The following is a 17,588-nucleotide window of genomic DNA, read 5'->3' on the forward strand; positions in this document are numbered from 1 at the left end:
CACAGTTTTACCTGTTGGATTTTTACTTATTTTATTTTATTATTTTTTAATTTATTGAGGTATAATTGCTTCACAGTGTTGTGCTAGTTTCTGCTGTACAGCGAAGTGAAATAGCCACACATATTCCCCCCTGACCCCAACTTCTGGATTTCCCTCCCATCTAGGTCACCACAGAGCATAGTGTAGTAGTCACCACAGAGCTGTACAGCAGGCTCTCAACTAGTTATCTGTTCCATACACAGCAGTGTATACATGTCAGTCCTAATCTCCCAATTCATCCCAGCCCCCCTTTCCCCCCTTGGTGTCCATACGTTTGTTCTCTACGTCTGTGTCTCTATTTCTGCTTTGCAGATAGGTTCATCTGTACCACTTTTCCCGATTCCACATATATGCATTAATATATGGTATTTGTTTTTCTCTTTCTGACTTACTTCACTCTGTATGACAGTCTCTAGGTCCATCCACATCTCTACAAATGACCCAGTTTCATTCCTTTTAATGTCGGAGTAATATTCCATTGTATATATGTACCACATCTTCTTTATCCATTCATCTGTTGATGGACATTTAGGTTGCTTCCATGACCTGGCTATTGTAAACAGTGCTGCAATTAACATTGTGGTACATGACTCTTTCTGAATTACGGTTTTCTCAGGGTATATGCCCAGGAGTGGGATTGGTGGGTCATATGGTAGTTCTATTCTTAGTTTTTTAAGGAACCTCCATACTGTTCTCCATAGTGGCTGTATCAACTTACATTCCCACCAACAGTGTAGGAGGGTTCCCTTTTCTCCACACCTTCTCCAGCATTTATTGTTTGTAGATTTTTAAATTTAAAATTAGGAAGAAGCAATTTGCTTTCAAATCTCAAGTGAAATTTGAATTTCAGAAGAGTGAATGTTTTGTGTATTTTCCTTCAACAGCTTTGTTAATGAACCATCTTTAAGTAGTGTGATCATTGTATGTGAATCTGAGTCATAAGTAACTGAGTTCACCATTTTGTGAATCTAGCCTATTAGTTTTAGGAAAAAGGAGTTTTAAAAAGTTGAGGTTAAAAAAAAAGTTGAGGTTTATTTTTTTCTTTACTTACTCTATCTTGCTCTTCAGTGATACCCTTTGTGAATATTTTATTGAATTAATCTTAAATTCTTAGGCAAGGTGAATACAGTGTTTTAGGGCACACTGTATCTTTTGTCCTGTTAATCTTTTTAACTTTGCGCATAGGTGGTTAGCTTTATCATCACCTCAATGATGGTAATGGTAATGAGGATGGGAGATGAGTTTTCTTTTTACAGATGAACCTTAGAAACAGCTGAAGAGTTAAGTCCCCATAGTAAAGAACTAATACGCTACTTGGTTTTTCCATTTTTCATTTGCCGTTTCAGAATGGGATGGTAACAAAAGATTTGACAAGACTAAAAATACTTCTCACAGAAACGGAGGTAAGACTATTTCAGTGGATCTCTTTGGGAAGAGTTTAACGCAGTCTGGCTAGTACGTGTTCTTTATTAAAATTTGGAAAATCACTGGGCATCAGCAAGGCTTTAAAGATGGGGTACTGCAACCTTTAGACTTTCCGTAACCAGGCTTGGTCCCATCCTAGGAACTTTGCTTCCTGTCAACGTGCCTCTGCATCCCAGGTCTTCTGTTTTGTCCCTAATTTTTGTTAGCTGCCTCTGGCCAATAAATGGAAAGATAATGGGGAAATTTTAGTTTTTAACTACATCTGGCTATTAGAAAATTCTGTTTTTAATAGTGAGATACTCCTCAGGCCTTCTGTGTTTTTAAGTAACTAATGGAAGTCTGTGATTTGAGGAGGTTTTTTAGGGAGTGAGTTTAGCTGGTGGAAATAATGTGTATCAGGGTAAATGGTGAACGAGAATGTGCTCTGGTGAAGCAGTTGGAGGCTGGGGACAGCAGTGGCACGTAGAAGGCCCGTGGCTTGTACGTCTCACATTTCTATTCCTCACACCGGCATATAGAAGTATTTTTATTCAGATGTCTCATTTTACAAATAGCCATTTTTGTCAGTTTTTATCATAAATGGAAGCCCATGTAAAGTGATCGCTTGGTTGGCTTATTTATTTAAAAAATGGCGCCTACTGTGTGCTAGGTATTATGCTTGGTGCTGAGGATACAGCACTGAACAAGACACTCATGGTCCTTGTCTGGGAGGTTAGAGTCTTGGGGAGGAGATAGACGATAAACACATAAATTAATTAAACAAGTATAGGTATAATTCGCATTGAGGTAAGTGGTATGAGGGAAAGAATAAGCTTTCTGTGATGGAAAAATAACTGGCGTGGTGGTGAGGGGACGAGACACCTAAGCTGAGTTGAGAGTGGAGAAGGCGCTGGTCTCGTGGAGAGTGCGATAGGGTGCTCCCATCGGGCCAAGGGGATGAGAAGAGCCCCAGGTGTCAACCTTGGCCTCCTGTAGATTACTTTCCCACTTCAAATCTAATCATACATCGCAGTTCATACCAACAAATAAGTAAGCAAAGAAGATAGTCATCGTGAATTATATAAGCTGCATAAAGATACTGTTTGTTTTGCTACAATTAAATATAGCCTTTTAAAAAATGTTATTTTCTTAGTCTTATGTTATCTTATTATGAATTAACTGAGAATCAATAAGCTCTAATTAACTTCAAAGCCATTTCCCTTCTGGTATATATGTAGTCTTTTAATTTCTAAGAAGTAAAATATGACAGTTATAAGTGTTTTAGACTTTTAAAATGAGAACATAAAATAAGATGATTTGGGGCCTTGTTCTCCTCTTTTATTACCTTAGTTGAATTAGCAGCTTTACATCTGATAATCATACACAAATATATATAAAATTTTATTTTTAATATTTATAATCCTGTTATGTATAAGGTCACAAATATCACTTGACTCTCATTTTGTGACTGTACTTTTGGAATAAGTGACTTAAATTTTGTTTATAATTTCTTTTCTGTGTAACCAGAGTAGTAGTATTTTTGGTTAGTGAACTGGTACTATTAAAAAATCCATCTAGAAAATGTTAACAAACAATGATACCCTTACTTATTATTGCACCTGACGTATTTAAAAATAGCAACAATTTGTTATTTAAAGATTGGGCTGAGCTGATGTTTAACCTGTAAATGCTGGTGGATTAGAATAAAGACATGGAACTAAAGGCTGACTAATGGAAAGAAAAACAACGCATATTCTTTAGAAAAATTTCAAATATCCAATCAATAGATTTGATTGTAAATTTACAGGAATTCTAGCAGTGTGAACTTCGGCTGCCTTCCCTGAAGGTCTCAGTAAAGACTGAAAATCAAAAACTAATTGATGTTGCCCTTCTGTCTTAGGGTCTGAGCATATAAAAAGGGTGTTAAAAAAACAAAACTAAACACAGTACCAGGAAACTAAAAGCCACAGTGGCCAGATATTCAGCCCAGGCTTGAGCTTCTCATTTTTACCAGCTCTTCTGATGAGGATGTGCTGTTCACCAGACCCCACCAGACTGCGAACTACAGTGTCAGCACATGCATACTCTGCCCGTTTGCAGATTGTTGTAGATGCTGACTCACTAAATACACCACGTATGTTTCCCTTCTGACAGTTATAAATGCTTTAAGCTTCATTTCATCACCAAAACATTTTTCCCCATTTTTTCTCACATATTTGGTAAATTTATTTTGATAAATTTTTTTAGAGGAGATATTTTCAATTTATACTTGAAGTGAATTTTTAGCTCTTAAAAATTCTGTGCAGTTAGAATCATATTTTAAGGGCTACTGTGGGACTATGCTGCTTAGATTTTGCTTATAGAATTTTAAAGGATCTTTTAATATACCTTTTTGGTGCGCATAGAGTCCTTATAATGTTAATAATTACTCCTGATTTATTTGTTAGCTTATGTATTCTTATATTCAGTCCTCATTTTACAAAAAGAATGGGTTGTCTTTAAAAACTTGTTAGTAAGTAGTTTGAGAATCAGAAGGCATTTTCCTGTTGAAACAGTATTATGGTGATTTAGTTCCAGCCCAACCTAAAAAGGGTCCAATTTAATCAGTGACATGTAAATTATGGTGATATTATTGTTTCAGTTATACCCAATTAGCATTTATGCCATTCTTTCTATGGTACAAGACATTCCAAATATCATCTTGGGATACCGTTTCCTCCTTCTCATTCAGTTCAACATTTACTGAGTGCGTGTGCTCTTCAAGGTTCTTTGCGTTTTGGAAAGCTGAGAAATCCATGAAAAACAATCTGAAGGGCCAGCCCAAGATGTGCATAGCTAATGTACCCACAGGGCAGCCTGTGGTCAGCAGGTTCTGTAATGGAAGTACAAGCAGGGAAAGGAGAGATAAACACCCTGCAGGGAAACCAGGGAGGCTAGTGTCAGAACTGAAGTTAAAGGATAGAGGCAGCTAAGTAAAGACCCAGGAGTGACTTGGTACAATAAGTTGTCAGTCAGTTGGTTCAGGGGTAGATGAGACAAGTAGTAATGATGCTCTTACCTAGGATAGTGGCAGGGGGCGTTGAGTATGAGACAGACATGAGAGGCATTCTAGACCTGGTTGGGCAAAGATTTGGAGAATACTCGGAGCAGGACAGAGTCTGACTTTCAGGGTTTCAGCCTGGCTCTTTTGGGGGAAGATGAATCCATTCACTTGAGATAAGCAGCACTGAAGGAAGATGAGCTTTGGGGTTAAAGTTGATGAATTTTATTTAAACATACTGTGTTTGAAGTGCATGGGCGGTCATCCATCCATCTACCCATCCCCCCATCCATCCAGATTTACTGAGCATTCATTATGTGCCGGATCCTCTGAGGCGCAGGAATGCAGAAAGGCAGTTGCAGGCTGTTGACAGTGGGTCTGTGCATGGCTGACAGTGACCCAGCATGTAAAATGCTATAGGATAGTTAAGCGGCACTTAACTATTCTCTAGCTGGCACTCAGTTGAAATTGGGGGTGTGGAGCTTAGAGTAAAGTTATAGCCAAAGGGGCAGATGGAGGTCTTACCTGCATTCGAGGGGTCGAGAAAGCCAGGAAGTCAGGGTGAGTGGGTCCCCAGCCATGGGCTCCACTGTGGGAGAAGGTCTCATCCTAGAGCAGCGAGGGGGACTCGGCCAGGATATGCTCCCCGGTCCTGAAGTGGTGGTGGTGCTGCACTTGATGCAGGAGAAGTGGCTGGTCATACTGTAGGCGTTAGCAGAGGAGAGTGCAGTACATACACAGATGGAAGGTGCTACTCCACGGGGTTCAGGGCTGGGGACTGAGACTTCTCTTGCACCCAGGTAATTTTTATGTAGGGAAGGAATCTCTATCAGTTTCCTTAATGAGGACCATAGAAGTACTTCTTTTCCATACTTACATATGGAAACTAGAGCAAAGAGCAAAAAACACCGTTTGCATATTAATGTTTATTAAAAATTTCTAAATATTCAATCTAAAGCTTTTTAAAAAATATTTAAAATTTCCAAGTTTAATTCAACATCAACTAGTTATTTCTTATTATAAAAATTTCTTTCATTTGAAAAATTGCAGACAGCAACTGGTAATGTCCTCCCTGGATATCACGTGGAAGACTTAGAAGAGGGTAAGTACGAAACTGCATAACTTCTGGTAGCTGTGATTTTGAGCATTGCTTCTTTATTGATTATTGGGAGGAAATTTCTGAGTTAGATTACATGTTAGTGGAGGTACAGGAGAGAATATAAAGATATAACTTAAGAAGTAGTGCGGATGGAAGCAGTTCATTCACTAGCCCCTGTCATGGAGTTATAGAGTACGGAGATGGGAGGTAACCCCAGAAGTGACCTATTTTACCTTCTTTCCTCCATGTGTGCAGTTCTGAACTTGAATGAACCCTGCTCTTAGCAATCTGTAGAGGGAGGTCTTTTCTCCTTTCTCTCTATCACAGGCTAGTACAGTTACTACTTTTTGGAAGTGCTGACCTGTAAGCTGAGTTGTTCCTGCCACAATGAAAGTCTGTGATTCTCCTCTTCTCCTGCCAGGGGAAGGTGAAGAGAGACTGGCATTCATTGAGCGTTTGCTAAATGATGTCTACCACGTAGTGGCTTTCACAGAAACGAGTACTGACTTCTTAGAGTCTTTCTTCATCTTTTTGATAGGTGATAAAACTGATGTTCATTAAGGTTCGGTAATTCTCCCAGTCACGCAGATAGGAAGGGGTGAAACGCAGCTTTAAACTCAGCCGGGCGGAGTGTGTTTTGGGGGCGGGGGAGCACAGTGACTTGTGAGGGGGTAGAAAATGGCTGCAAGGTCCTGGGACACTCACTGCTGCCCGCTCAGCCTCTAGAGCTCAGCCGTTCTCTCTGACGCTTTGTTTTCCTGGCTTATTTGGGACCTTTTATCCACGTGCATTAAAACGCATTGTATTCAGAAGGAAACTAATGTTATTTTTTAGCTCCTATCTCAGAATTCACCTTTTTGAACTTCATTTCAATTATTAAAAAAAGATTACTTTATTCAGTGCCATGTGTCAGACAGCCCTAAGGAACGTGGATGGTAATGTGGAACTTCTTCTCACTCCATATGCAGTACTGCAATTTGTTTTACAAAATTTCCTTCCAGGATACCATAATTTTCTCATTCCTGAAATAGTTCCTAATAGAGACGCGACTCATACTTAAGAAATGACAAGCATGCCAAACACATCTCCCCTTTAGATGCCAGGCAGGAGACTGCACTTGGAAGTATGTCTGCCAGTCGCTGGGGTAGAGTAAGGGCCATTGATTTGTCTTAGCTGCTGTGTAACTGCTTCTTCAGTGGTTTCTAAGTTTCATATGCTAAGTGATTTATAATTCATTTGATTGGTAGAGGGCTCTTTTGGTAGAGGCAAGCATGTCATGTTCTTTTTACATCATCTGAGATGATGTGTATGGAGGGTTTATAGTATTTCTTACACATTAAAATATCAGAATTATCAGCAAGCCTCAAATGATAAGACTATATATCCTGATTACTCTCTAGGATCTTGTAATGGTTGGCATTTCCGCCCACCACCTAGGGGAATCACAAGCAGCGAGGAATATACTTTGTGTAAAAGGTAACGTGAATTTTTTTTTTAAACCAATGACATGTCTTTATTCAAAGGATAGTTAATTTTCCTTCACTTTTTGAAAAGTAGTAATTCCGATTTAAAGAAGATAATATGTGAAGGAAGAAGCATAACAATTGAGTAGAATGGTTTATTTTCAATTTGAAACAGAAGCCAAAATGGTCATTATCATTAAATAATAAAAATCAAAACCATATTGATGATCCTTCTTTTAATTATAAACAACAGTGATCTAAATGGAGATTGTTAAGACTTCTGTAATACCAGTTGGATTAATATGGCTCAATTTAATTGCTGATCTCGTTTATGTGAAATTTACCTAAATTATGGTGATTGAAGTTGAAGTTACCTTATTTAAACTGAAATGGAGCATAAAATAGATAAAGAAATCTTAAATTATTTTAATAACTTTTCTAAAAAAGAGAAAATCTATTATCACGTAATCTTATATAGAATTTATGAGTAATTTATATTTGAAGGGCTAACCTTTCAAAATTTAATAATTATATGTTAAGGTAGAAAGAATTTTTAAAGTTACATTAAGAAAGGTTCTTTTTATAAGAACTAGAAACTATTGGTTTTTTAGATATAAGTTCTAATTACTCTGGGTTGCTTTTGATAATGAAGGAAGTTTGATATGCAGCTTTGATGATTGAATAGTCAAGAGGTCAGGTTTGATTTTATTGCAGAAATAAAGAAACTAGGTAGTAAATTTTTAAAATCCTGGTGGCATCAATGTTGTAGGAGAGGTAGAACGTGATCCTATGCAAAGGAAGTATGAGAAAATTCGTAGTCCAGATGAGACTATCAAACCTTCAATTTTTAGGGAAATAATTTAAAGCAAAGCAATAGAAAGACAAAGAAATATTTGGCTTATTACGACATACTGAAGAGAAACAAATGCATGATTTTAAATGTGTCTTAAGCATAAGAGAACTTAATAAATAGCATAATTTAAGTTCAAGTACTTTATGTATCATCAAGAAAAGCTTTAAATACACTCGTCTTTTCAAATAGGGTGAAACACTTGATAATGTACACTGTGCTGTGGTTCATTTTGTATTTCTTATTATTCATATTTTTCCAGTTGAAAAATTATCTATAACATAACATCGCTTTTATCCATTTGCTATTTATAGTTTGATTTTCATTTTTTCTCTCAGAAGATCTTTTATTATTTTTTGAATGTTTAAAAACTGGCTGGATCTATTATTTTATAGAGTATTTAAAACTTAAAAAAGTTACTGATCAAAGTCTTGCATTTTTATCTGTTTTGACCATTGAATTATCAGTTGAATTTTCTGAGTCATAAGCATTGAGAAATATTAACCCTATAGCCTCTAAAATGAACGTTTATGAATTTACCCATTGAAGAATTTAATCTGACTATTGAATTAATTGTGATTCTTACATAAAACTTTTATTCTTTATTTATTTAAAACTTCAAGCCAATTAATATAGTCCAATATTTTCAATGAAATATAGGCAATAGTAATGTAGAGAAGAGTGAAGGCATTACATTTGAAGGTGAAAAGTAGAAGCCTTGAAATGTTAATTCAGTGACATATTACTTTTTTTTTTTTTTTTTTTCCAGAACAAAATTTCTAGTATGTGGAAAATTTTCTTTAGGTCGTATCATTTTGGGAAGTAGGGCATACCTGTGCTTGACGAACTAATCCACTTGATGTCAGTGTTGCTTTAGAAAAATTCTGCTCTAAGAGGAATTGTCTAACAGAGTTGTTATATCATGAAGGAAGCTACCTTTGCAATGCCAGTTTTTGTGGGTGGGGGGCGGTTATGAATATGTTCTGCTTTGTCATCCCCTCATTCCAGAGAAAGAGGTCAGTGAACATGGGGGGGTTTGCTGTTTTGATTAACTGTTACAAATGTTTCCTAAACGTCTTCTTCCTCTTCGGTGCAAGACATGTGATAAATATGGCCTTTCAGGAGATGAAGTTTTGTTTTTGTTATTGGAGAGTCGGAGGGCAAATGCTGGAAGTTTATCTTTTAAATGGTCCAACAAAGTATATGATAAAACAGTCTTTCCTATTCTACTTAGATTTTTAGAGCAAGGAATCTGTAGGTATGGTGCCCAGTGTACTTCAGCACATTCCCAGGAAGAACTAGCAGAATGGCAGAAAAGATATGCTTCACGGTTGATAAAATTGAAACAGCAAAATGAGAATAAACAGCTCTCAGGCAGTTACATGGAAACCTTGATAGAAAAGTGGATGAATTCATTATCTCCTGAGAAAGTGGTGAGGAAAATAAACTGCATTTTTTTGTTTGTTTGTTTTAAACAGTGCCCTTGTTTGAGTCTTGACTTTGTTTCGTGCTGTATCTTGGTTTATTTCCCTGTCCTCTATATGAAACACTTGATTCTTGATAAAGTGTTTTTAGTAGCAAAAGTAGACCCATTTGCTAAAATAAAGAGCAGAACTAAACCATTTGTTTGGAGACTTGCAGGTATTATATTAATTTGTCTTCATTCAGGGAGTTTTTATTGCCATTTTTTTTTGTTGTTGTTGTTAGTTTTCTTATGTCTCTTATTTTAGCTTTATTATATTTTGTGCTTATAAAAATAACTGAAAATTAATGTATAAAATACCTTGCTTTGTAAACAGTTCCATCAGCATCTTTACCGTTAACATTTATTTACCATGCCAAAAGTGTTTGTTTGTGTTTTTAGGAATAAAACGTAACATTAGTTGCTCTCTGTTTTCAGCTTAGTGAATGTATAGAAGGAGTAAAGGTAGAGCATAATCCTGATCTGTCCGTTACTGTCAACACCAAAAAATCTCACCAGACATGGACCTTTGCTCTCACTTGTAAGGTATGAATTTTGTGATAGTTAAAGAATATAAATGTCTTTCAGTTTTCATAAAAGCTTTTTGGACCTTTAAATCTGTGTGTTGAAAGAGCATTGAAAATGTTTTATTCTAAGTACATTTTTATGTAGGTTCTATATTGTGATAAAGCATATTTCTGTATTTTGATCATGAAGGGTACAGATTTTTCTTAGATTTTGAGATAAAAGCTTTGTAGTTGTTTAGATACTTGCTTATTTATTTATTTGGTGAAGAAGAGGTCTTCGACATGTTGTCTTCCAAACTTAAAACGTAGGATGGGGTTCACAGCTTGTAGTTAACTATTTAAAAATTGAATTGTTTAATCTGGTGGTTCTAAGATATTCAAACAATGAGTTTGTTTTTAATTTTGATTTAATGAAATCACAAATTCTGTAATAACGGGTTTTTAATATGAGACATTTTTCTGCAGTGCTTCCCATCCTGAATTATAATATTCAAAGTTTAAGAATGAAGCAAAGTAAAATATTTCTGTGAATATATGCAGTGGAAAAGTTTTGTGTACTTTTTTGTGATGTTTCTTCCACTGTACCATCTGCATCTTGGGATGAAAAATCTGGGAACGTTTAGCTTTGGCCTTGAACCCAATTCAGTGTCTTCAGAGGTCACTGCTCTCCTATGAAGACTTCCTCCTTGAGGCTAGATGAAACTTTTTTAGGCCAAGGGTATGGAAAGTTGGAGGTGATGGTGATACAGGGTGAAAGCTTTTGCCACAGTGAAAGATGAATGTATCACAGAAAGAGCAGGGAGGCTAGTAATGTAGCGTAAATATATCGTTTTTGAAACTGTCAGCCTTATTGAGGTATAACTGACATCATAAATATATCATTTTAACAACTGATTTTTTTTTCTTAAATGGCTTATGAGTACAACTTGTATTTTTAACATACTATCTTAGAAGCATGGGAAAGTAAAAGTCCCTTATGGCAGTATTTTCATTGAAGAGCCCAATTACAACTGGATTTTTCACCCCCTTGTACTCAACAAACTATTCTAACTTCCTTGTAGCCTGCAAGAATGCTGTACCGTGTGGCGTTGCTTTACGATGCTCATCGCCCTCATTTTAGTATCGCTGCAATATCTGCCGGAGATAGTGCTACCCAGGTGTCACAAGAAGTCCCAGAAAACTGTCAAGAATGGATAGGAGGAAAGATGGCCCAGAACGGATTAGATCATTACGTGTATAAAGTCGGGATAGCATTTAACACAGAAATATTTGGAACTTTTCGCCAAACCATAGTTTTCGACTTCGGATTGGAACCAGTACTCATGCAGAGAGTAATGATTGATGCAGCTTCTACAGAAGGTAAAATTTAGACTTTTTTCCCCTGATAACGATGTATTAAAAGGCACTGTAACAGCATCATTAAAAGATAGGTACTGGCCCCTAAATATACCATGGACAGGGAGGGAATAGTAAGAAAAAGATCCCAAGTTTATTGACTCATTTACTGTGTAATGGGATTAGAATGGTTTGCATTATGCCCTGGTCACTTCATACAGTCATCAGGCAAAGCTTGCTTTGAGGTTCCCCAGACTTGTATAAGTAGAAGGTCAGGTCTCCTTTGGTCTACCAACTTCATTTGATGATTTTAGCACAGTTAAAACCTTTCAGTATTAGTTTGGGTAGAATGTAATTTCAATGGTAATTGTGAATACACCTACAGTGTCTATTTCCATGTTCAACTGATGGTCCAATTAACTTTGCTGATATTAGTATGTTATCTCTGAATGGAAAGTCCTAAAAATAAGCTTTCATAACTTGATTTTACTAGTATAAAGGAGACCACAGTGCCTTTAATAGGATCTGCTTTCATGTTCTTGGGAAGAGGTCCCTGGTTTTAACATGCAGGCACCTGCAGAAGATGGTGAATTACTTTGTGAATTGTCATGTTACTGCCTAAACCTCAATTTTACGCCAGGATCCAGCTGGATAAGGGAAGGGCATGCTAGCCTCCATTTCCTTGGCTCTTGGTTGGATTTATAGGTGCTTTATTTCCTGAGCACTAAATATTTATTTAACAAGCACTTCGTATAGCAGAGCTGTCTGAAACTTGCTGTTATATTGGCTATAACTAAGCATATTGTGGAGGATGTTTTTCATTCTGTCCACAGTGTCCCATTTATGAGAACCTAGAAGTTTTTTTCATGAGTAAATGCTAGGACTTTATTTTTTGGACATAACGAACAGGTGGAACTGGTTCTGTCCCCTTACCTTTAGGTGTGAGTAGGGTTGAAGCAACATTTGTGCCAAAATCGAACAAGTAGGTGTTACCTTCTTGTATATGTGCTCATATTATTACCCAGACTTCATTTTACCCATATTTCTCATTTACTTTGATCCCTTTTACCTGTTTTTATTCTGTTATGTTCTGCTTTTGTCATCTTTCTACTACTCTTTGGAATGAAAATATGTTAATTCCCATAGCCAAACAGATACAGTAGTTGATGAAATAAAAATACGTGATTTATATTTACTAATAGAGCAGTTAGTTGGCAGATTTTTTTCTGTAAAGGGCCAGATAGTAAATATTTTAGGTGTTACAGGGCAGATGATCTCTATTCCAATTACTCAGCTCTGCATTATAGTGAGAAAGCTGCCATAGACAATATGTAAATGGATGGGTGTGACTGTGTTCCAGTAAAACTTTTATTTTCAAAAACAACGCAGGCTGGATTTCTCTTGAATGCAGTGGTTTGTTTACTCTTACGCCATTACGTTGCTTTTAGAGACTAGAACTTGAGGACTACTGGATTGCACCTTTCTTAAATCATAAGGAGATTTAAAATCATACAGATACTGACATGCATCTCCTACTCTCAAATATAATTCTAAAAGGATGTTCTTGGCTTACATGTGGGTTGTACTTTAAAAGTTTGCTTTTAGATTGTGGCTTTTAACTCATGACTCATTTCCCATAAAAATAAGTTTGTAAGTGTTGTCAAAAATCTGTACTAGTTAATAAAAGCCTATTTAATTAATAATATAAAATATTAAATATCTGCAATAAAAAGAGGAAATGAGGAGGATTTCAGGGCACCCTCATGGGCTTGAGAGATTGAGGGTGCTTTGGCGGCTTTTGCCCCAGCTATGTGCTACTTTTCTAGTTGGAGAAACAGAGCAGTGGACAGACTTCAGAGTTAAATAGAACTGGATTCAAATCCTGATTTTCTACTTAATTCCTGTATGACCCTGGGCAGAGAACTTAACATCTCTGAGCTTCGTGTGGAAACTTCTGGTAAATGGGGCTAGTAGTATCTGTCATAGAGGATTATCGTGAGAACTGGAACTAAACCTTGCACAGCATCTGGCACATAGCAGGCATTCAGTAGATAGTAGCTGCTGATGTTATCATTAGCCATCATTAGGATAATTTCCGGTTTGCAAACAGAAAGAAAAAAGGAAGAGAGAAGGGTTTTTTGTTTGGTTTTGTTTTTGTGTTTTTGTTCTTCTAGTGAGGACCCAGACTAGGGTGCAGCCAGGGGACTGAAGAGCAGAGATGAAGACCCAAGTTACTGAGGCAGCAGCCCTTAGAGATCTTGGCAAGAGAAGTTGTCCCAAGATGAATGATGTTTTGAGACTGGTAACTGGAAGAAATAAAGAGTCTCATTTCTGATGTTTCTGATATATCAGTTTGAAAATATAGTAAAATTTATATTTGATTCAGATATGGTAGCGGGAATTAATACAGACAGGGATGTTCTCCCATTTGGGACCAATACTATATACCCTCCCCCCTTTCTATACTACTATATCCTTTTTCTTAGTGACCTTTTTGCAGTTTGATATCTTTGCCTATTTTCCTTTAAACAAGGTCTTACTTCTAATTATGTTATGGAAAATAATTGAATAAAATCAAGCATTTTCTTGAACTAATTTGGAAACATTAAAACAATTTCACATAGTGAAATTTGTTTTTCAAGGACATAGGAAAAACAAATATTACAAGAGAACAATATAAAATCTACAAAATGTATTTTCTGATAAGATATTTTGAACATTATAAAGAGAAAAACTTAAATCTAGGTTTAGGCAAGCTAGATGACATTTGATTGGCTTTTTTTGTCATTAATTTAGCTGACCTGTTGTGCTCATTTTTAGTTCTGTCTTTGATATTTTTACTACTCTTACAATTGATGTAGTTTTTTTCATTGTTTTTTCCTTGTTGGTGAGGTTTAGGTACAGAAAAAGGCATTATATGAACTAAAAAAATTTTTTTTGGATTAAAGATGTGCTTCTCACAAATTTGTGGCAAAGGACATTTACAAAAGAAGGAAGTTAGTGAGTTTCCCTCTTGCTTAGAACACAAACTGCATTATACACTTTATACCTCAATTTGAGTCATAGAAGATTTTTGCTTGACAAAACTGATCTGGAATTCTGCTTTGAATATCTGGAAACTACATGTTGGAAATTAGTTCTTATATTTAAATTTGAAAATGGTATTTATTACACATTACTTTTAGTCTAGCAATGTATGTTAAAATTAACATTAAAAGTACGTCTTAAAAATTATCTCTGGCTGTCAAAGTTGTTGGTAAATTAAGGACATGTTTATATGTATAAATATATAATGTTTACTATTACGGGGTCAGAAAATTAATAGAAAAATTGATTTAAAAAATAGGGGCTTCCCTGGCAGTCCAGTGGTTAAGACTCCACGCTTCCAATGCAGGGGGCACGGGTTCAATCCCTTGTCGGGGGAACTAAGATCCCATATGCTGCATGGCGTGGCCAAAAAGAAAAAAACAGAACAAACAAAAAATAGTAGATTTGTCAATAAAAGATAAATGTAAATGAGTAGAAGCATGTAAAAAGTGTGAGGTACTCCTATGTTGTTACTCCGCTGTTTTAACTTTTTATTAGCCTCATTAAGAGAACAGACAACATGGATAAGCTAAGAGATGTTCATCTTACGTCTGAGTAGCTCTTTCAGTGAAAGGAACGATGTTGAAATGGATAGCTGAAGTCGTAGTTCGGGTTTCCTTTGGGATTTTGTTTTATTGTTGATTTGGGCTGTCAAGATTTGTGAAGCCACAGACCAAAATGTTTCCTAAGGAAGAGTGTTGTATCCAATTTTGGAATTAGGAACCATTTCGTCTCATTCTCTTTAAGTCCTAGATAAATATACCTGTTTTTAATAAATCCCACATTTGAAATGCATTTACTGCATGCTTCTTGTGTGTCAGCCTTTGTGCTGGGTATGTAGGACACTGCATGTTTTTCTCCTAACTTCTTATCCACGGTCTAGGGTTTGTTAAGGATAATTTTCAAGTTTGCTGTACTACATACTTCAAGATAAAACAAACCAACCCTTTGGATGCTTTATTAGAATAGTAACTATGTGGCTGAAACGAGAGCAGTTGCTATTCACAGTAATCAGAAGGGTGAGGGAAGTTGGGAAGCGAATCTTGTGTCAGACTAGTTATTCCAACCTTGGATTCTATTTTTGATAGTAACAGTTCTTCCCTACGTTATCTTCAGGAAATTATGTTCTAATTATCAGGTACGTTCTAATTATCTTTAACTTTTTCTTATGAATTTCTCTTAAAATACATGTGTAGCTTCTGCCTATCAAATCTCAGGGTAACACATTCCGTAGGTTTCTAATTTGTCAGCGTTTCAGGTTTATTATTACAGGAATTGGTTAATAAGTCAGTGTTAAACTCGCCCTAAGTGATTTTATGCATATTGATTCTAACCTGTTCACTTTTCATCTTTCCAGAATGTTTTTTTTTTTTTTAATTTTAGCCTAGTTTAGACTGAGGAAGAGTGCTTTCTTACCATGGATGGACTGGCTCAGGCTGCCCTGAGCAGTGTTCACATCTGGGTTGCATGTTAGCTGGTGCATGTGCTGCATGGGGGGCGAGATGAGCCCCAGGACTAGGGTGTCCAGTGTCCCCCTGGGGGAGCCCCAGCTTCCTCCTTTGTTTAAAGAGGAGCTCTTAAGACCTAATGACCTTTAAGCACTGTAAGTAGGTGGGTAATTAAACAGGTTTAATAAGAAGCTTTTTACAACTGAGAGGATTGGAGGCAGAAGTTAGTCTCAAGTTGAACATGAGCAGGGAAAGAGAAGTGGTTTTTGCAGAAGAAACCCTCAGTAGTCACTGGCCCCAGTCCATCTCGGACACCTGAGTTAATGGCCAAGGTCAGTGGTTTGTAGACTTTTTGATGCCGGCACACATGGATTTTCCCAAGATTCTTCTCCCTGCTCCCCTAGCTCTCCCCTCTCCTATATTGTATTTATAGTTATTAAAAAGATGGAATAAAATTTAACATTGTTTCGGAATTGTTTTGAAATTGTTGTGCTACCAGCTGAAGACATTCATTTTAAGAACTTCATAAAATCAGGGTGGGAATCATGGTAGTAAATAGGTAAAATGAGAAAAACAAATACTATTTCTCATGCCACTTTTCCCAAAAAGCCTGAATACTTTTAGCCCAGAGTAGAATGATTTTCTGCAAAATTTGCTTTGTATATTAAATAGGTGATACAAAAAGCTTTTTTAAAGGAAAGCTGTACCATTTTAAGTTTGTTATTATCCCAGTTACTTAAATGGCAGTTAGGAATAGCTAGTGACTTTTTAAAGAATGTGAATATAATATTGATGTAGGTATAGTCTGAATCAGTTTCTTATTTAAAATAAAATTATGAAATATAATTTCCCTATGCCCAAAGAATAGACATCCTTTTATTACCTATTAACTAAATTCTTCAATACTGCACAGAGTTTAGTGTTTTTTTTTTTGAAGAGCTGGTTATTTGGTTTCTGTACCATTAGTGTTTCTCCTTTTGACTTTTGAATTAAGGGAAGAAAATTATGTACATCCTTGCTATTTTGTTAATAGTATCTGATCTTTAGTGATGGTATAATCTGTTTTAGGAATGTTGGCGTTTGTATAATTTAAATATTTTTTATAGCTATGATCTAATGAAAGGATAGGAAGGGCCCAATTTTAGAGTGATTTAGGAACAAAATGTGGTTAGTTTATGAAACTTCTCGTGAGGCTGTTGCAAAAACAGACCATCATTATCTCATCCAGAGGATTTTAAAAATGCAAAATTTTAACAAGAAGACCATCTTTATATATTGATGGTTATAGTTGTGTTTATATTGCCATTTGATGAATAATAAAACTGGCATGTAAAAATGCCTTTTCAAGGAACAAAGATTAGAAATTAGGACTTGTACATTTTGATCTTTATTATGATACTAGGATAAACTATTTTCTAATATTGAGAAATTTCTCTTGGTGGATGACTATACTTACATGTTTATAGTTTATATATAACATTTAAATATAGCAAAATCTGTCACTAAGCAAGACAAGACAATTATACAATCTGCTCTCATTTCAAAGATAGCACAGGATAACTTGTCTTTGCGCTTTGGAGACTGATCTCTGTTTAAACTTTTTATTATTTCTTCCTAAAATTTTAACTTGAGTTGTACAAACCATCTTTCCAATTAGGTTATATTAAAACTGGATCTTGGCCTAATGAGTTAGTTAAGCAAATTTTTTTTCCGCTTTTGGTCAAGTTTCATATTTATAGGTGTATGTGTGTTCCACCCAATAGAAAACTAAAATGCACCGTGGATAGAGTGAGGCTACCCAATGCTCAGGATTTATGTTACGATGTATTTCACC

The 17,588-nt window shown here is 36.0% G+C and overlaps 1 protein-coding gene across 1 annotated transcript in view; it reads left to right on the forward strand.

Moving 5' to 3' along the window:
- The window catches only part of HELZ (helicase with zinc finger), a 144,252-nt gene that overhangs the window by 27,093 nt on the left and 99,571 nt on the right, over positions 1-17,588 (forward strand). The window contains exons 6-12 of the mRNA XM_060290814.1: positions 1,154-1,158; positions 1,386-1,442; positions 5,534-5,585; positions 6,983-7,058; positions 9,130-9,328; positions 9,796-9,903; positions 10,946-11,243. Of these exons, the coding sequence (XP_060146797.1) occupies positions 1,154-1,158; positions 1,386-1,442; positions 5,534-5,585; positions 6,983-7,058; positions 9,130-9,328; positions 9,796-9,903; positions 10,946-11,243 (795 nt within the window). The remainder of the gene's footprint in view (positions 1-1,153; positions 1,159-1,385; positions 1,443-5,533; positions 5,586-6,982; positions 7,059-9,129; positions 9,329-9,795; positions 9,904-10,945; positions 11,244-17,588) is intronic.

Source organism: Globicephala melas, chromosome 20 (genome assembly GCF_963455315.2).
Source record: "Globicephala melas chromosome 20, mGloMel1.2, whole genome shotgun sequence".
Taxonomy (NCBI): Eukaryota; Metazoa; Chordata; class Mammalia; order Artiodactyla; family Delphinidae; genus Globicephala; species Globicephala melas.